The sequence below is a fragment of the Schistocerca nitens genome, chromosome 5, assembly GCF_023898315.1.
Source record: "Schistocerca nitens isolate TAMUIC-IGC-003100 chromosome 5, iqSchNite1.1, whole genome shotgun sequence".
Taxonomy (NCBI): Eukaryota; Metazoa; Arthropoda; class Insecta; order Orthoptera; family Acrididae; genus Schistocerca; species Schistocerca nitens.
Genome location: NC_064618.1, coordinates 299,157,336 through 299,178,861, shown reverse-complemented (window position 1 = coordinate 299,178,861; position 21,526 = coordinate 299,157,336). Strand labels below are relative to the sequence as shown.

General features: G+C 39.5%; 1 protein-coding gene across 2 annotated transcripts in view; it reads right to left on the bottom strand.

Moving 5' to 3' along the window:
* Positions 1-21,526, bottom strand: part of LOC126259874 (probable enoyl-CoA hydratase echA8) — an 85,692-nt gene that overhangs the window by 9,147 nt on the left and 55,019 nt on the right. The window contains exon 6 of one of the 2 annotated variants that reach the window (XM_049956934.1): positions 19,791-20,048. The exons of the other annotated variant lie outside the window; for it this stretch is intronic. Coding sequence (XP_049812891.1) covers positions 19,836-20,048 — 213 coding nt within the window. The 3' untranslated portion in view covers positions 19,791-19,835. Of the gene's footprint in view, positions 1-19,790; positions 20,049-21,526 lie in introns of those variants that run through there. 2 annotated transcript variants of the gene reach the window in all.

The following is a 21,526-nucleotide window of genomic DNA, read 5'->3' as shown; positions in this document are numbered from 1 at the left end:
TCACTCTGTCTGATTTCACTCATTGTGTTATTTAACACTAGCTAAAACTGTACTGTACCTATCTTGCCTCGTGGCTGCACCATATATTGTATCCAATGTGAACTATTGTCCTGTTAGATCATTAACTATACTTGTACAGTAGCTATTGGCTGTTTTATTTTTTATGTTGTGCGTTACACTGCCTATGTTATTGTATATGTAGTTCATGTACTTTTGTACAGTGACAGTCATTGTAGTTGTGCTTATTCCTCACTATCTATACTGTTGTATGGCATCTTGTATTTGTTACATAAACCTAGCCCATGTGTTGTTGTTGTGGTCTTCAGTCCTGAGACTGGTTTGATGCAGCTCTCCATGCTACTCTATCCTGTGCAAGCCTCTACATCTCCCAGTACTTACTGCAACCTACATCCTTCTGAATCTGCTTAGTGTATTCATCTCTTGGTCGCCCTCTACGATTTTTACCCTCCACGCTGCCCTCCAATGCTAAATTTGTGGTCCCTTGATGCCTCAGAACATGCCCCATGTCCTACCAACCGGTCCCTTCTTCTTGTCAAGTTGTGCCACAAACTCCTCTTCTCCCCAATCCGATTCAATACCTCCTCATTAGTTATATGATCTACCCATCTAATCTTCAGCATTCTTCTGTAGCACCACATTTCGAAAGCTTCTATTCTCCTCTTGTTCAAACTATTTATCGTCCACGTTTCACTTCCATACATGGCTACACTCCATACAAATACTTTCAGAAACGACTTCCTGACACTTAAATCTATACTCGACGTTAACAAATTTCTCTTCTTCAGAAACGCTTTCCTTGCCATTGCCAGTCTACGTTTTACATCCTCTCTACTTCGACCATCATCAGTTATTTTGCTCCCCAAATAGCAAAACTCCTTTACGACTTTAAGTGTCTTATTTCCTAATCTAATTCCCTCCGCATCACCTGACTTAATTTGACCACATTCCATTATCCTCATTTTGCTTTTGTTGATGTTCATCTTATATCCTCCTTTCAAGACACTGTCCATTCCGTTCAACTGCTCTGCCAAGTCCTTTGCTGTCTCTGACAGAATTACAATGTCATCGGCAAACTTCAGAGTTTTTATTTCTTCTCCATGGATTTTAATACCTACTCCGAATTTTTCTTTTGTTTCCTTTACTGCTTGCTCAATATACAGATTGAATAGCATCGGGGAGAGGCTACAACCCTGTCTCACTCCCTTCCCAACCACTGCTTCCCTTTCATGTCCCTCGACTCTTATAACTGCCATCTGCTTTCTGTACAAATTGTAAATAGCCTTTCGCTCCCTGTGTTTTACCCCTGCCACCTTCAGAATTTGAAAGAGAGTATTCCAGTCAACTTTGTCAAAAGCTTTCTCTAAGTCTACAAATGTCAGAAATGTAGGTTTGCCTTTCCTTAATCTCTCTTCTAAGATAAGTCGTACGGTCAGTATTGCCTCACGTGTTCCAACATTTCTACGGAATCCAAACTGATCTTCCCCGAGGTCGGCTTCTAACAGTTGTTCCATTCGTCTGTAAAGAATTTGCGTTAGTATTTTGCAGCTGTGTCTTATTAAACTGATAGTTCGGTAATTTTCACATCTGTCAACACCTTCTTTCTTTGGGATTGGAATTATTATATTCTTCTTGTAGTCTGAGGGAATTTCGCCTGTCTCATACATCTTGCTCACCAGATGATAGAGTTTTGTCACGACCGGCTCTCCCAAGGCTGTCAGTAGTTCTAGTGGAATGTTGTCTACTCCCGGGGCCTTTTTTCAACTTAGGTCTTTCAGTGCTGTGTCAAACTCTTCACGCAGTATCATATCTCCCATTTCATCTTCATCTACCTCCTCTTCCATTTCCATAATATTGTCCTCAAGAACATCGCCCCTGTATAGACCCTCTACATACTCCTTCCACCTTTCTGTTTTCCCTTCTTTGCTTAGAACTGGGTTTCCATCTGAGCTCTTGATATTCATGCAAGTGGATCTCTTTTCTCCAAAGGTCTCTTTAATTTTCCTGTAGGCAGTATCTATCTTACCCCTTGTGATATGCGCCTCTACATCCTTACATTTGTCCTCTAGCCATCTCTGCTTAGCCATTTTGCACTTCCTGTCAATCTCATTTTTGAGACGTTTGTATTTCTTTTTGCCTGCTTCATTTACTGCATTTTTATATTTTCTCCTTTCATCAATTAAATTCAATATTTCTTCTGTTACCCAAGGATTTCTACTAGCCCTTGTCTTTTTACCTACTAGATCCTCTGCTGCCTTCACTACTTCATCTCTCAAAGCTACCCATTCTTCTCTACTGTATTTCTTTCCCCCATTCCTGTCAATTGTTCCCTTATGCTCTCCCTGAAACTCTGAACCTCTGGTTTAGTCAGTTTATCCAGGTCACATCTCCTTAAATTCCCAACTTTTTGCAGTTTCTTCAGTTTTAATCTACAGTTCATAACCAATAGATTGTGGTCAGAGTCCACATCTGCCCCTGGAAATGTCTTACAATTTAAAACCTGGTTCCCCAATCTCTGTCTTACCATTATATAATCTATCTGATACCTTTTAGTATCTCCAGGATTCTTCCATGTATACAACCTTCTTTTATGATTCTTGAACCAAGTGTTAGCTGTGATTAAGTTATGCTCTGTGCAAAATTCTACCAGGCGGCTTCCTCTTTTATTTCTTAGCCTCAATCCATATTCACCTACTACGTTTCCTTCTCTTCCTTTTCCTACTGTCGAATTCCAGTCACCTAGCCCATAATTGACACAAATTAGACATTCAGTGTAAAAGAAATTGTTTTTGATTATTAACTGCAACAATGTCTATGGTGAATTAGACATTCAGTGTAAAAGAAATTGTTTTCGATTACTAACTGCAACAATGTCTATGGTGAATTGTGGAAAAGGAAATATGGTTTGGGTCTCGTGCTGTGAAAATTAAATGTTGATCAATTCATTTTGATGTTTGACTTACTGTACTTTGTCTCTAGCAAGTGTTTCAACACATGAGGACATGTTCAGTAAGGTTGATTAAGAGCCTGCAATGCCACTGCTAGGGATTAGGAGATGCATCATATCATCACCACAGTGCTGGAACTGTACTGGATGAGCAGGATGGTATAACAAAACCGAGTGCAACCCACACTTGCTAGTTGTATGAAGCTTACATCAAAAACATCATTGTTGTGAAATTTTATATTTCCTGATTTTCTGTCCACTATCAAGCTGTTTGTTGCAGACTCGTGTACACTGCCACGATCAGGTCAAAATACTAATATTTTAGACCCTATATACCATAACGCCTGCACTCTTTACATCATAGCTATTCCATATTGTTTTGATGGGTCACTTTTTTGGCTAAAAAGACCTTTCTGTTAGTACTGAATTACTACATAATATAATATAACATAATATTTTACTTTCATACATTAAATCATGCGCGGTGAACAGTGTTGTTTCACACAGCTTCTACATACAATATTAAACATGAAACTTTCTAGAGAACTTTTGCCTCTACATTTAACTGTACATGTCTCACATATTTAAGTACATGAAGGGTGAGATCTTGTCATAACTGAGCAAATGCTCATTGAACCTTTAAAAATTAGCTTGTGCAGTAAATTATTTCAAAATAAATTAAAAATACTTAGTCAGACAAAATCAATGAAACAGAAATCAAATTAAAGAGAAAACTCCAAACAAAAACTTCCCATTAAAAAAAATAAAAATAAATAAATAAAATCGACATTTTATAATCACACCACCTTTTGTACTCCCCTTAGACTAAGTGACATAGTGTCTAAGGCATTAAGTTCAAATTTGAAAAAAGTGGAAATCAAATTGTCTTAACCATACAATGTAATGTGTTTGTGGACTCCTGAAACAACTTAAGGTGAATACCAGGATAATACTATTGAAAAGGATATGGGCCAATTTCTACTATGATCCTGTCCATTACAAGTTTTGTGCCCCATCACTCTCGAACTTGTAGCCACAAAAGTTGGTACCAATAATGAAAAGAAAAAATTGCACGAACACAACTGTTAGAAAACAAGCGAGGGATCCAGTGGAATAATGAAAGGCACCTCAGCTGAGAAGATCTTTCAGTGCTCTCAAGAACAATGTGGGGTTTGTTACACTAAATTCATTGGTGATGGTTGTTACAGCTCATTCAAACTAATAATTGACAGTGGTCCAATGATGACCTAACACTACAAAAGTCAGAACATGTTTGTTACATACAGAAACAATTGGGAAACTGACTGCGTAAAATCCGGAAGAGCTTTTCTAGCAAAAACCTTTAAGGTGGCAAGACTGTTGGAGGATGTTTGACTGACAAAACAATCAATTTAGCTAAGTGAATACTATGGCCAAGCCCTTAAAAAAATACAAACAGGCTGGAATGAATGAGAGAAGCATGTTTTTCTACAAGACAACAACTAATGAGAAGCCACTAGACAACTTGTGTTCCATTGACTGGTTTAAATACCCAATACTGTGGCAGCAGGAACCAAATGCACTCACAGAAACAACATCCCTGAAGCTGCTGGAGCAGTAATAAAGCCACTATACAGGGTGTTACAAAAAGGACGGCCAAACTTTCAGGAAACATTCCTCACACACAAAGGAAGATAATATGTTATGTGGACATGTGTCCGGAAACGCTTACTTTCCATGTTAGAGCTCATTTTATTACTTCTCTTCAAATCACATTAATCATGGAATGGAAACACACAGCAACAGAACGTACCAGCGTGACTTCAAACACTTTGTTACAGCAAATGTTCAAAATGTCCTCCATTAGCGAGGATAGATGCATCCACCCTCCGTCACATGGAATCCCTGATGCGCTGATGCAGCCCTGGAGAATGGCGTATTGTATCACAGCCGTCCACAATACGAGCACGAAGAGTCTCTACATTTGGTACCGGGGTTGCGTAGACAAGAGCTTTCAAATGCCCCCATAAATGAAAGTCAAGAGGGTTGAGGTCAGGAGAGCGTGGAGGCCATGGAATTGGTCCGCCTCTACCGATCCATCGATCACCGAATCTGTTGTTGAGAAGCGTACGAACACTTCGACTGAAATGTGCAGGAGCTCCATCGTTCATGAACCACATGTTGAGTCGTACTTGTAAAGGCACATGTTCTAGCAGCACAGGTAGAGTATCCCGTATGAAATCATGATAACGTGCTCCATTGAGCGTAGGTGGAAGAAACTAAAATGAGCTCTAACATGGAAATCAAGCAATTCCGGACACATGTCCACATAACATCTTATCTTTATTTGTGTGTGAGGAATGTTTCCTGAAAGTTTGGCCGTACCTTTTTGTAACACCCTGTATAGAGATCTAGCACATCCATTTCTTCTGAAGAAATGCTTCACAGGAAAAACTCAAAATGTAAATGAGTCTTTCAACAATGTTGTGTGGATCAGAGTACCCAGAAACATAATTATGGGCTTGAAAATTCTGAAGATTGAGGTCAATGATTCTGTGATCACCTTCAGTGATGAAACTGCAGGCAGAATAAATATTCTGAAGCAATTAAGTCTGGCCATAATATAGAAGCAATAGTACAAGAATTGGACTGACAGCGAGCCTCAAGGCATAAGTTATGACCAAAAATATTACAGAAGCAGCAAGATCCTTAGACGAAGAAAGAGACTGCACCTGGTCGATTGGTTGGCTGATTTGGGGGAAGGGGACCAAACAGCAAGGTCAGCAGTCCCATTGGATTAGGGAAGGATGGGGAAGGAAGTTGGCCGTGCCCTTTCAAAGGAACCAGCCCAGCATTATCTTGAAACAATCTAGGGAAAGCACGGAAAACCTAAATCAGGATGGCTGGATGTGGGTGTGAACTGTCATCCTCGCAAATGCGAGTCACCTGGTTGATACTCAAGAAGATTAAGATTACAAAGCTGGAGAGTTTTAGACTGTCTCGTCATTCAATAGTGAGTTTTCCTTTACTTCACCTTTGAAGTCTAATGTCTGAAAAACTACTTATTTTGCAAATTTTTCCCATTACCTCAGAACATATTTAAGCTAGAACTCCAAAATTTTTACCTCTTATTGACAGCAGTATTATGTATTGTGTATAAAGATAGCACTCATAGTTTGCTAATAAAAATATTTTTTTAAATAATTACATACACTATATGATCAAAAGTATCCAGTCACCCCCAAAACATACATTTTTCATATTAGGTGCATTGTGCTGCCACATACTGCCAGGTACTGCATATCAGTGATCTCAGTAGCCATTAGACATCGGGAGAGAGCTGAATGGGGCACAACATGGAACTCAAGGACTTTGAATGTGGTCAGGTGATTGGGTGTCATTTGTGTCATACCATACATCCGTATGCAGGGTATCCACACTCCTAAACATCCCTAGGTCAACTGTTTCCAATGCGATAGTAAAGTGGAAATTTGAAGGGACACATATAGCACAAAAATGTACAGGTCAACCTTGTCTGTTGACTGACAGAGACTTCTGACAGTTAAAGAGGGTCATAATGTGCAATAGGCAGACATCTAAACCAGACCATCATGCAGGAATTCCAATTTGCATCAGGTTCCACTGCAAGTACTATGACAGTTAGGCGGGAGGTGAGAAAACTTGGATTTCATGGTCAAGTGCCTGCTCATAAGCCACACATCATTCTGGTAAATGCCAAATGATACCTTGCTTGGTGTAAGGGAAGTAAACATAGGATGTTTGAACAGTGGAAAAATGTTATGTGGAGTGATGAATCATGGTGCACAATGAGGCGATCCGATGGCAGGATGTGGGTATGGCAAATCCCTGGTGAATGTCATCTGCCAGCATGTGTAGTGCCAACAGCAAAATTCAGAAGCGGTGGTGTTACGGTGTGGTCATGTTTTTCATGGAGGGGGCTTGCACCCCTTGTTGTTTTCGTGGCACTATAACAGCACAGTTCTACACTGATGTTTTAACCACCTTCTTGCTTCCCACTGTTGAAGAGCAATTCAGGAATGGTGATCGCATCTTTCAACATGATCGACCACCTGTTCATAATGCACGGCCTGTGGCGGAGTGGTTACACGACAATAACATCCCAGTAATGGACTGGCCTGCACAGAGTCCTGACCTGAATCCTATAGAGCACCTTTGGGATGTTTTGGAATGCCGACTTTGCGGCAGGCCTCACCAACCGACATCGATACCTCTCCTCAGTGCAGCACTCCATGGAGAATGGGCTGCCATTCCCCAAGAAAACTTCCAGCACCTGATTGAACATATGTCTGCAAGAGTGGAAGCTGTCATCAAGGCTATGGGTGGGCCAACAGCATATTGAATTCCAGCATATCGATGGAGGGCACCAAGAACTTGTAAGTCATTTTCAGCCAGGTGTCCGGATTCTTTTGGTCACACAGTATAAATTTTTAGCATCTTCATTAAAATAATTCATATCTTGATTCCAAACAAAGTTAGACACATAATAGTAAATTGGTAAATGTATAAGACATGAGTCTATATCCGGGCAAAGTTTTGCTTTATTACCTTGGATAGTTCCTGAGAAAATGGGATATCAATATGTTCAATTTAACATTATCAGGATAGGACATCGATACACCCCTTAACATGTGTGTGGCCCTGGACAGGTCATTGACATACAAAATCTACCTCCAAAATGTGACAGCTAAAATCACAACTCTGAACAATATCCTCTTATAGTTAACAGGAACCATGTGTAGTGCCATTGCAACAATCCTCAAATCATCAGCTTCAGCTCTTTCATACTCAGTCGCAGAATACTGCTGTTCCACCTGGTTAAACAGGGCTCAATCAAGGAAGAATGGCCTCATCGAAGGGTGTGCCTGTCCCACAAACTTGGACTGTCTACTGGTTCTTCGTAATATTCCACCACCATCCATAAGAAAATCATAGTCACTGCTGGACATGTGGACAACAATAAAAAACAATCCAGACTTAACAAATGACTCAGAATTTTCATTATCAGCACCATCAGCAACTGCGGTCTACAACAGTCATTCTAACATGCAAGACTGGTAAGCAGTTATCTTTGTTGGGTTGTGTGGTGGGGGTAAGAGAATGCATGGGGCAGACATTAATAGCAGGGTAGGGGTGAAGGAAGATGCTACTGCTGCCCGTGGAAGCGTGCGGGGATAATACATTTTCTTTACTTGAGAGACTTAAGTGAAAACTTGATTTAAAATAATGATTTAAGTGTAGAGTATTCAACAAAATTAATCCCTATCAGAAGGTTCAAATGGTTCTGAGCACTACGCAACTTAACTTCTGAGGTCATCACTCACCTAGAACTTAGAACTAATTAAACCTAACTAACCTAAGGATATCACACACATCCATGCCCGAGGCAGAATTCGAACCTGCGACCGTAGCGGTCGCTCGGCTCCAGGCTGCAGCACCTAGAACCGCACGGTCACTCTGGCTGGCCTGTCAGGAGGACAGTTAGATGCAGTGGCTGCTAGGTGCTACCAAGGAGAATAAGACTTATCAAGTAGATAAGCGCACTGTATTATGCTATATATAGCTTGTTATTTCCTTTCATGCTGCCAGTCTGGGTCAGGCTGCTGCAGAGACAACTTCATTGAAGGGACTCACTGAGATGAGGCATCTTAGGAGACATAGGCATTCATGTGCTATTGTTTACAAGGCCATTGATAATATTACCTTCATTACAGAGTTGAGGGTGGGGGAAGGCAAGGAGGGAGCAGAGGGGAGAGGAGATAAGTAGAGACGGTGAAAGTACTACGCAGGTGCATTGGTGGGATGATAGAAGCCATGTGTAAAGCTGGAGTGGAGGCACAGGAGAGGATAGGCAGGTGGAGAAAAGGAACTAGTGAAGACAGGCCAGGTGGATTGCAGAGAAGAAGGATATGTTGCAGGTAGTGTTCCAACCTGTGAAATTCAGAAAATATGTACTCCATTCTATATAGGAAAGACAACTAAAAAGCTTTCATTTCATGTGTGTGGTCACTGCCATATGGATCAGGACACCAATTTCATGTCAGAGTCATGATGTAACTTTCTCATTTATCGTGTATTTGTAAGATAAGGACAAGCACCTTACACCCACAAATGAGTGGGAGAACAGAGTGACTTTGTTGGGGAACAGGAAAGACATTAAGTCATTATACGAATAGTCTTAACAATGATTGGTGTATGCTGTTAGTCTGCGTTATGGTAGCATGTAATTCTAAGGTTCATGAGAGTAATGGTAGTACATGGCCAGAAAATGCCATCACCATCACCATTTGAGGCAGTGAAGCCTAAAGTAGGGAAGACTGGAAAATCAATACAGAATTTCACAAGAACTTAACATAAGGTATGGAATAAAGTACAAAGAGCAAATACAAAGGTCCTGGAACATCAGGAAAGGATGGAGCGATGGAATGCTAAGTTATCTGAATGCCATGTAACACAGTGGGCGATGTTAATGAGCCTGTACATCCTGAAATGAAAGATGAAAAAATCTTCAATCATTATTGAGGTCCTTACCAACTGACTGAGAGGAAGCTACAACTGAGAAGCTACAACTTCCTATATGTACAACAGTTATCCATGTTAGGCATACCCACCGCTTTAGGTGTGCTCTGGTTTCTATACCACTATCACTGACATTGGTCGCAAAAAAGGGGGGAGGAATTAGGGAGGGGTAAGGTGACACAAGCAGAGTGGACTGTTCCTGTACAATTTACGTACACACTGCCTTACACATTAAGACGGGGTAGAGGGGAAGGGAGAGTGATTGAGATTTGTCTGCTTCAGTTAAGACCACCAATGGAAATGCCTGAGAAGAGCATCACATTATTGGTGCTGCTGTACCTCTACAGGCAAGGAATGGCGGGAGCTACAGCCATTAGAGGGTGGGGTACTTTTCACCTGACAAGATGATGCCATCATGATGTATCACTGTTGGACACTGAAATGAGATAGAATGGCTTGGTGTCAAGGAATAAGTCTAGAGACTGGGTGGAGCCTTCATGGAGATTTATCAGGAAGCCAGAGAAAAAGGATTACTGTTGCAAACAGAGGATTATAGATGCAGCAGCTAGGTTGTTAAAAATTATGTTCAGAGAAGCTACTAATCCTTTAGAAATGCTGCCAGCTAGGTACCTGACCAATCTGAATAGTACTCTTGATCCCACCATACTCGGTTCTCTAGATGAGTTTACCACTGCACATGAGGGGCGCATAAGTGCAGAATAGATGTTTCAACACATGCAGCAATACTGCAGCAGGTACTAGTACAGGGTCACAGTAATAGGAATTTCATTCTTGAATATCATCTCGCCCCAGTCTTCACTTGTGCAGCCCATGTCTATCAATGGCAGAGAATCAACCACCTGTCCAAACTTCCACTCCATTACATGCTGACTGAGTGAGCCCATCACAAGGTTTGATAAATTGTGGATGTACTACTCTCCATATGGCATGTGATGGAGTGAACAAAGAAGACTGACAGTCAGTGCAAAAAGTGTAAGAGAATGTAAACACAAGAGTACTAGGTTATTTTAAGTGATTCAGAGGTACAGCAGCAGTCTGGGAGTCAAAGCACCAAATCTTCCTAAGGGGCGAGGAGTGTTGCGACAATAACCACAGTGACCAGAGGTGGGTCCTGTCTCAACAAAGCTGGACAGAGCAACTATAAACACCATCCAGTCCTCAGCAGTACTCATATTGATACTATGACTGGTTCTGGGATTTCTGATTACAATTTATGGTCTTACGTGGGGCTAAGCAGCTTCAACTTCACTTAGCAGCTGGCCACGGGTCTACAAGCTGCTGCTAGATCTGATGGTTCTGAGTCTCCAACCTGTGCCACCAAGGCCCCAAAGGGTGCCTTCATCTGGTACCTTGGGCAGCTCTTAAGGTCCTGGGTTCAGCACTGGGAAACTGCATATAAGGCCCACTGCTCATGGCCACTAGCTGTCAGAGGTGCCTACCTTACATCAGCACAGCTGTTGTGGCAGCCACAGTCTTTTGCTGAGGCAAGCACGATGGCCTTGCATATATATGCATTGCCATGAGCCCAGCACACAGCTGTGAGTTACACTGAGGTAGCAGCACACCACTGATATAGTCATCAACTTCTATATGGAAGACTTGCAGAATAAAGACCATTATTACTGACTGAGCTCTCCCGATTTTGTGCTTGTTTGTTCCTGGTATCATATAACCTATAATTCCTGCACATGCCATCCTTGGGCAGAACTGACCATCCTAGCAACAAGGGTCTGTGTGCCCCCAACAGTGCCCCATCACATAAAAAAAGTGTTTCTTTTTATCTGCTCTAAACACACTAAAACACCCTGTTCCTTTTCAGACATATGAGAAACTTTGTTTCAAAAAGTGAATTTAACTTCTATAATCACTCCTGGCCTCTGTTTATTCATTTATTGCTGCCTCTTCATAGTTGTCTTCAGCTGTCCTAAATGCAATATCTCATCAAGTGGTTCTTTGTAGCATTCATTAGTATATTCTTCAGTATTATGACAAAAGTTAAATCATTGACTTGTTTCTGAAGGTATGCCAGAACATATTTTATTGAAAACAAGTAAAAAGTTCCTCAAAAGCCAGTTTGTTCCTTCACTTGATTAGAATTGAATATTTTTCTTTGCAGCTGGTGATAATTTTAGTATCTTGCACATCAAGAAGAGGTCAATAGCTTCTTAGGACTGGGTTTTTCTCATTCTTGTCATGTAGCAGAACTGGAGCACTCCTGTTTAGGGAATGATCTTTTTCTGTGGATATTTTGAAAATAACTCTACTTCGTTTGCACTATTTCATCTCTAGCTTTGACTGTTTACACCAAAACATCATCATCTCCAAGCACCTTTCCTTTCTTCACACCTTGAGCAGCATCTCTCTCTCTCTCTCTCTCTCTCTCTCTCTCTCTCTCTCTCTCTCTCTCTTATTGTTTAGCCCTTTGTACTGCACCCATTGTTTTCATTTTTTTTTTTAAACTTTGTGGCCTGATGCCTTTCTTGTCACCACAGTCGGCACTTAAGTAAAGGGAGGAAAATCATGTGGGCCCTTGGTCTGTAAACCTGTAAACTTTGTTCTTTGTGTAACTGTATTTTAACAGTTTGTGCTGGTTGTGCAAAGAAGCATGGGAAATCACATAAAACCACACTTGGACTGGCCAGTGTACCATATCAACAGTTGTTAATCCGCTTCATGGATCTGACCCAAATTTGTCTCTACTTCTTGTCATGAAAGCTAGTCTATTGGATGTTAAGCTACATGAGCTGGTCTCTACACATATATCTCATTATTAATTATCAGTGTTCTTGTACAAATAGTAAACAGCCAATCAGTTATGAATTGGAAGGTTTACTAAAACCCCTTTACTATGGTTCAAATGGCTCTGAGCACTATGGGACTCAACATCTTAGGTCATAAGTCCCCTAGAACTTAGAACTACTTAAACCTAACTAACCTAAGGACATCACACACACCCATGCCCGAGGCAGGATTCGAACCTGCGACCGTAGCAGTCCCGCTGTTCCGGACTGCAGCGCCAGAACCGCTAGACCACCGCGGCCGGCCCCTTTACTATGGTTTTATTGTTTATAAAAAAGTCTTCTTCAGAAGGAAATACAGACAACCTAAGCAAGTTAACAGTAAAAACATGTCTCACATCTTGTTACAAATAGAAAAACTTATTCAGACTTATTGGATTACATGTTGTGGCAGAGCTACTTTAAAACATAGCTGAAAGATGTCTGTCAAATATAAAATTACACCTCCATAATAAATTAAAATATGCACAACATGGTTATTGTCATAGGGTATTCACTAAACAATAAGCGCCTAGTGCACTAGTGTCATGTACACAGCGTTTGCACTAAGGAAAGCTTCTTGCAAAGAGGGTTGCAATAATGAATGAATGAATCATGCTAAATGTGCTTCAAAGGTTAAAATTAAAATTATGACATTAGAAACCAGATCATATTTAGCTGTATACATATTTAAAATTGATAAAATGGCAACAAATAATAAGTTACCATATAAAAGAAGACATTGGGTAAAAAAAAAAATACATAAAACTGTGAATAGAGCAAATAGAAACAACAGCAACAGGAACCAGAGTAGGGAAAGGGAAGGGGGAGAGGGGAGGGGAAGAGGGCGAAGGTGGAGAGGGGAGGGGAAGAGGGTGAAAGGGGAGAGGTATGGGTCTGAAGCTATCTAGAAAATTTCTATTTTTGTGTTAGGAGTTAGTTATAACTGTTCATTTAAAACAGATCCATCTTTTCGTGAGTAAAATGTTTAAAAATTTGTAAATCTTCTATAAGGTCAAGGCTGTAATCTTTACTTCCTTTATGCAAAAGTTCTACTTCTTCTAGTCCCCTTGGTATATGTTGGAGACTAGTAGATTTAGAACTTCAGCCTTTTCGTTAAAGTATTTCTATTAATTTTAAATATGTACACAGCTAAATCTGGTTTTTAATGTCATAATTTTAATTTTAACCTTTGAAGCAAGTTTTAGCATGATAAAGTTTCATTCACTATCACACACCCTCCCTGTGTATACTACTAGTGCCCTCTCTTGCCAGAAACTTTCCTTAGTGCAAATGTTGCCTATGTAACGTTAGTGCACTAGCTGTTCATTGGTGAGGAAATACCATATGACAACAACCAAGTTGTGCACATTTTAATTTATTATGGAGATGAAATTTTACATCTGAGTTGACACTTTCTGGCTATAATTTAACTTACCTCTGCGACGACATGTAATCCAAAATTCATAGCGAGACATGATGATAAATGTTGAAATCATGGTAGAGGTTTACTAAACCTTCCAGTTCACAACTGATTGTTTGTTTACTATTTCTACAAGAAGATTTCATTCTATGATTGCTGCTCCAGCCATGTACAAAATTTTAAAATTGTCTGTGTTTTGGATTAATTCCACAAATTAAACAAAAATAACTGGTGAAATGTGATTTCTACTGTGGACATGTTTCTATTTTTTTCTTTTGTCATAAGAAATTTTCTCACATAATCTCAATACTATTTTCAAATAATTTTGTTTAATTCAGCATATTCAATCACTTCCTATTATTGTCTGTGTGAAATATCTTCTATTCAATAGAAGCCTTGTTCCACTTGAGATTTTGTTAGATCTTGCTTTCTTCATATTTGCAACATTGTTTTGCTATTTGCACAAATGCATGTGTTAAATAATGTCTGCAGAATCTTCATTTTTCAAAAATGGTAGAGCTGCTGCTTCATTTGATTTTGCATATTTTCCAATTCTTAAATAAAATCTCATTATCTACATTTCTAATTTTCTGTCTAATAACTTTTCTTTCATCTAGCTTTGTATGTACTTCTACTCTACATTTTACTACACTATGATCACTTGAAATTATAATGTCTTTTATAACTGTTTCTCCCTGTACAGTTACTTTGCTGTTTGAAAAATATAGTACTTTCAATTTTATTTACAATAGATATGTGACAAACTCATTTCCTGTTTGGTTTTCTTTTTCTCTAAACAAATGAGTATGGACAAACAAGTAAATCTTCTTGACAAATTCTATAATGTATAACTCTGTCATTTATGCTATCAAATTCAAAGTTTCCCAATGAAGATTCATTCTTCAGTTAGCTTCATGCTTTTTAAAAAAATCATCATCATGCAGTGGGATTTGCTGTCATTAGTTAGTGTTTGCAAATTCTCTTAGGGGCCTTTCACCTCATCATCGATATATATAGAACTGAACAACTTCCTTGAAATATCTTTTGTTTAATTTTAAAACAAATGCTGCTTCTCTGTCCAATATTCTGTCAATAATTATGATATTATTTTTAATTTTCTTGTTACAACAAAGCATATGCCTGAATTTCCTCCTCACTCTATTCCTCTGTAAAAAAACAAAGGACCTGATTTTAATTCTATTTGGTCTTGATTGTACTTATTATGATGATTCTATTGTATCCTACATGATCATATTTAACTTTTCTTCCAACTCCACTAACCTTTCTTTGGTTCCTAATTTATTGCCAACATATAAAAACTAGTGGAAAGAGTTTGGTTTCTACAGTTCAAGTTATTGTCTATTTAACAAAATTTTGTGTAACAAGATACACACACAGAATTATCTGAGCATACCCTATGATCTGAAGCTATTGATTGCTTGACTTTTCTCGGTCCACTACCCTCAGTATTCTTACATCCAGACCATTTGTTCATTCATAAAGAAAGGGGTAAACGTATGTAGTCGTACAGTTGACGTCTTGAGCAGTGGATGGGCACATAAATCAGACTGAAAATGTTGATAAGTTTTTGAATTACCTACTGCGCTAACTAAAGTATGCACAAACACATGCATCATTATATTATTGCACCAGTCAACTATATTGTACCAGCAGGTGTAGCCATGCAGGTGTACGCATGTGGACCAAATATTTAAAAATTAGTATTTGTTTGTTTGTTTATTTATTTTGCATGCATTCCTATAGCATTCATCTGATGGAAATGAAACTCTGGTGAGTTGTTGTGCACACACCCATAAAGGTTTCTGTGGAAGTAAGAACCACCTACCACTGATCGGGATAGGGGTAAAACAAGGTATACATATAAGCGTAGCTCAGGAACATCGGTGCAATTCCAATCAAATTTTGTATAGACATGACTCATTATTTATATAATTATTCAAAAATGGCTCTGAGCACTATGGGACTCAACTGCTGTGGTTATCAGTCCCCTAGAACTTAGAACTACTTAAACCTAACTAACCTAAGGACATCACACACATCCATGCCCGAGGCAGGATTCGAACCTGCGACCGTAGCAGTCCCACGGTTCCGGACTGCGCGCCTAGAACTGCGAGACCACCGCGGCCGGCTATAATTATTCATTTAAGAATACCATGGAGGTAATATACCCCACCACCCCTAGGGATGGTGGGAGGGGTGAAAAAATGTGATGTAAAAATATCTGATAACAACCAATATTAGTATCAAACCCATATTTTTTGGGTTCACTAGACTCATTGGTGACAGCCATGATGACATTTCGTCCATAGAGTTGGCGGCAGGAGGGGGTCCAGAAACAATGCCATATCAGCATATCTCTGTAATGCCTGAAGGGTTTTTCTATCTAAATTGGCACACACATCATTTGCTATCTGGAAATACTGTGAAGTCAGACCCCTGTGTCTGAGCATTTGATGTGAAACGGTGTGACATAAAACCATAACTCAGGAAGGCCTGCAGCAATTACCACCAAATTTGGTCCCACATGACTCATCATTTGCATATCCGCTAGGAGTGGGGATGGAAATAGAATGAGTGACACACAGAAACATCAAAAAATGACTATTGGTATTAGTTGACTTGGAATAGTTTAAAAGTATGAAGTGCAATCAGTCTCTTTTTTTGCGCTCTTCGAAGCATCAAACACAAGATGAGAATGAGCACTACAATGAGCCAATAATTTGCCAGCGTGTTTTGGGGTCATGTATCATGAGACATGGCTCAATACCACAGACTTGCATGACAGCACAGAATCATACACTTGCCAGTGACAGTACTTTTTCTCGAAATGACAGTCAGGTGTTGGCAGATTTACAAGTTTGCTTAGAATTCAGATGAAACTGCAGGATGAAATTCGACAGAGATCCGGATTAATTTTGTCTACAAATATGTGTGAAATGTGTTAAATGTATGAGAAATATATGTGATGTATGCATACACAGGCAAAACTGTGGGCAAAACAATAGTGTCGCCAATGACAACAAAATCCTAAGTTCAGATTGGAATATTTATCATAAGGATAGGCTGGTCGCCACTGGTGGTGGCATGTTTATTGCAATAAAAAATTCGATAAAATCTAGCGAGGTTATAACGGATTCTGAATGTGAATTAATCTGGGTGAAATTGAGTATCAAAGAACGGTCAAAAATGGTGATCAGATGCTTCTATAGACCACCTGGGTCAGGATCTGTAGTTGTAGAACACTTCAGACACAACTTGCAGAATATCAATATTAATTTTCCTGATCATGCTGTTGTAACAGGGGGTGACCTCAACTTACCAGGTAAAGACTGGGAGTCTTATGCCATCAAAACTGGTGCCCGAGACAGGGATTCATGAGGCATTGTCCTGGATGTCTTGTCCGAAAATTACCTTGAGCAGATAGTTAGAAAACCAACTCAAAAGAATAATGTCTTACATCTCCTGGCAACAAATAGACCTGAGCTTATTGAATCAGTTAACGTAGAGGAAGGTATCAGTGATCATAAGGCTGTGACAGCATCTATGACAACAGGGCCTATAACGAATGTTAAGAAAGGTAGGAAGATATATTTGCTCAGCAAGGGTGACAGGATACAAATTTCAGAATACCTCAGCAGTCAGCATCAAATATTCAGTGAAGAGGACAAAGATGTGGAGAACAAATGGAAAAAAATTCAAAGGCATCATTCAATATGCCCTAGTAAAGTTTTAAGGTATGGGAAAGATCCACCATGGTTTAATTGCCATGTTAAAAAAGCACTACGTAAACAAAGGGCACTTCATCTCAGATTCAAGAGAAGTAAAAACCTAGCTAATAAATAAAAGCTGAACAAAGTGAAAATGAGGGTAAGGAGAGCTATGAGAGAAGCATTCAATGATTTTGAAAGTAAGATGTTGTCAACCGACCTGAGTAAAAACCCTAAGAGATTTTGGTTGTATGTAAAATCAGTAAGTGGGTCAAAATCATCTATTCGTTCTCTCAGTGACCATACCGGCACCGAAACAGAAGATAACAGAGAGAAAGCCGAAATACTGAATTCGGTCTTCTGAAGTTATTTCACCGCAGAAGATTGTAACACTGTCCATCCTTTCAATCGTTATGCCAACGTCGAAATGGCAGATATTGAGATAACTGATTGCAGAATTGAAAAGCAGCTAAAATCGCTTAGTAGTGGAAAGGTGTCAGGAACAGATGAGATACCTATAAGACTCTTTAAAGATTATGCAAAAGAACTTGCTCCCTTTCTAGCAGTAGTTTATCGTAGATCGCTTGAGCAACAAAAGGTACCTAACGACTGGAAAAAAAGCACAGGTCATTCCCGTTTTTAAGAAAGGCCGTAAGACAGATCCACACAATTATAGACCAATATTGTTGACATCAATCTGTTGTAGAATTATGGAACATGTTTTATGCTCAAGAATTATCATGTTTTTGGAAAATGATCATCTCTATACAAATCAACATGGATTCTGCAAACATAGATCCTGCGAAACTCAGCTCGCTCTGTTTCTCCATGAGATCCACAGTGCAGTGGACAATGGCGCTCACGTAAATGCCATGTTCCTTGATTTCAGTAAGGCATTTGACACTGTCCCGCATTGCTGATTAATTAAAAAAATATGGGCTCACAGAGTATTGGAGAAGACTTGCAATTGGATTCAAGACATTCTTGCAGACGGAACTCAACACATTGCTCTTAACAGAACAAAATTGACAGATGTAAAGGTAATATTCAGAATATCACAGGGAAGTGTGAGGACCGTTGCTGTTCACAATATATATAAATGATCTAGTAGAAAGCATTGCATGCTCTTTAAGGCCATTCACAGATGATGCAGTTGTCTATACCAAAGTAGCAACATCAGAAGATGACAAGAATTTGCAGAACAACCTGCAGAGAATTGATGATTGGTGCAGGCACTGGCAGTTGACCCTGAACGTAAATAAATGTAGTGTATTGCGCAAGTATAGGAAAAGAAATCCACTACCGTACAACTACACTATTGATGACAAACAGCTGGAGACAGCATCTGCCGTAAAATATCTAGGAGTAACTATCCTGAGCGACCTTAAGTGGAATGACCATATAAAATATACAGTGGGAAAACCAGACACCAGACTCAGACTCATCGGAAGAATCTTAAGGAAATGTCCATGAAAGAAGTGGCTTATAAGGTGCCTGTTTGGCCGATTCTTGAGTATTATTCATCTATCTGGGACCCCTATCATGTACAACTGATAGACGAAATAGAGAAGATCCAAAGAGAAGCACATTTCGTCACGGGATCGTTTAGCTGGTGAGAGAGTGTTACGGAGATGCTAAACAAACTCCACTGGAAGAAGTTACATGAGAGGCATTGTGCATCATGGAGAGAGTTACTATTGAAGTTTTGGGACAGCACTTTTCAGGAGGAGCCAGGCAACATATTACTTCCTGCCACGTACATCTCACATATTGAACACGAGGAGAAAATTTGAAAAATTAGAGCCAATACAGAGGCTTACCAACAATCATTCTTCCCACACACTATTTGCGAGTGGAACAGGGTTGGAGGGATCAGATAGTGGTATCAAAAGAACCCTCTGCCACACACCATTAGGTGGCTTGCGAAGTGTGATGTAGATGTAGATGTATTGTAATGCTATGAGCACTGCTAGAATTGCCGGCCAGTACTTACCATCAGGAGGTGAGACATTTGTACATATATAAAAATACACTATAATATCCTAGGATTCAGAGCGATTAGTTTCTTCCCCAGGGGAGAAGAGAGCAGCAGATTAGAAAAGGTTGAGAAGGAAAGGGAGGTCATTAGATTCCAGGAAGAGAGGGCCCCAAGGCCTTAGCAACATTTTTATTATTGTTTATATGCCTATGACTACTGCTCACCCCAAATATATTGTGAGTTGTTACCTTTACTCCTTCCATTATTTACAGTCTACCAAGACCCTTCCAGTAACAAAGTCCTTCCTCCTTTTGTTCCTTTATTCATTCATTCAGTCATACAAAGTCTGTTCAAAAAAAGTTTGGAACTTCGTCCACAAAATTTTTCTACAGTTATCTTTTACTTATTATGCATGGTCTCTTTCGAAATACTCTCCTCCACAGTTGATACACTGCTCCCAATGCCGATTCCACTTCCCGAAGCAGTTTGGTATGCCTCTTGCTGGATCGCATGAAGTGCAGACTGCAAATTTTCTTTTATCTTGTCTATCATTGCAAATCTTCATCATTTCAATGGGGTTTTCAACTTTGGAAATAAGAAAAGTCTGCAAGGGCCAGATCTGTAGAGTACAGAGGATGAGGCAGCACAGTGATTTCATTTTTTATGCAATAGTCATGCACCAATAGGGATGAATGTGAGGGGGTATTGTCGTGATGCAACAGCCATGAGTTGTCTCACCACATTTCAGACAGTTTCCTTGTCACATTTTCTCACAGGTGTCGCAATGTATCCTGGTAGTACCACTGATTAACAGTTTGTCCCAGTGGAACAAATTCATTATGAAATAATCCTTCACATGAAGTCAAACAAAACTATCAGCATGGCCTTACTTATTAAACACAGATGTTTGCAGGGATGCCAACCACATTTCACCCTAACACACCACTGACATGAAATTATGACTGTTCTGGAATTTTTTGAGTAGACCTCATATTTATTCATTCATCATGTTGATCCCACCCACAAGGTGGATGATGTGAGAAAGGTCAAGGTATGCATTAAGAAAAGGCAAGGACATCATAAAAACTTACTCTGTACACAGTAAACAATCATGGTAGTGCTTAATGCTATTCATGCATATGCCAGGTAAATTTGACTAAGTAAACTAGAACGAAAGCTGCTTAAAAAACAAATAAATAAATAAAAACACTGCTGCTTCCTCAGTTATATTAAAAACTTAACTAGGAAACCCACATCGTAGGAACTCTCACATGGCAACAGGGCCTCTGACAATCCTACATGTAGTATGCTAGTCTACCAGGACCTAAAGAGTTTTGGAAGACATGTGCATAGTGTTAAACCTTGGTAAACCTACGTTCACAACAGTCTTAGCCCAGGCCTGAGTGCTTCTAAATATTACAACCGGGGTTCAACACACTGATCATGCGTCAGGAGTGCCCTCATGTTAGTACTGCCATTTAGCAGTCAGTCAGTCTGTCTTAGTCACTCATAACTGTGTAGTCCAGAAAATAGGTTTCAATTCACTGCCTGCAGTGCACACTGGTAAGCAGCCCATCCTTATTTGCTCTCTATTATTTATTTATCATATGACATGCATTAAGAGTTTCTAAATGACAAGAATAGCAACACATACACAAAAATTACTGAACTACTGCATATCAATAGCTCCAACACAACTCTCCAGCATAACATAACACAAATGGCGATTGTTACATCAAAATTGTTCTTTGGGGCTATTAATAGCCTGAACATCGTGACTGGACTTTGAAATCTACCTTGGTTGGTTCACTTAATCCTCACTGAGATGTAATTAAACGCTCTCTCTCCAGCTATTATTACTCACTTTTTTCAGTTTTAAGTTTTTTAATGAAGATATTACACATATTGTGTACTCTTTTTACTGTTACTGAACTGTTTTTTGGGCTTCCTAACTCGTTCCATCTGGCTCAAAATAGCTGCTTCAACTTTTTGTCCAATGCTAGTAATTAATCAAAGACACTGTGTAAATGTAATCAATAATGAAACAACATTTGTTAGTGGCACCAAGTATCAGTAATAACAAACCAATCAAGGGCA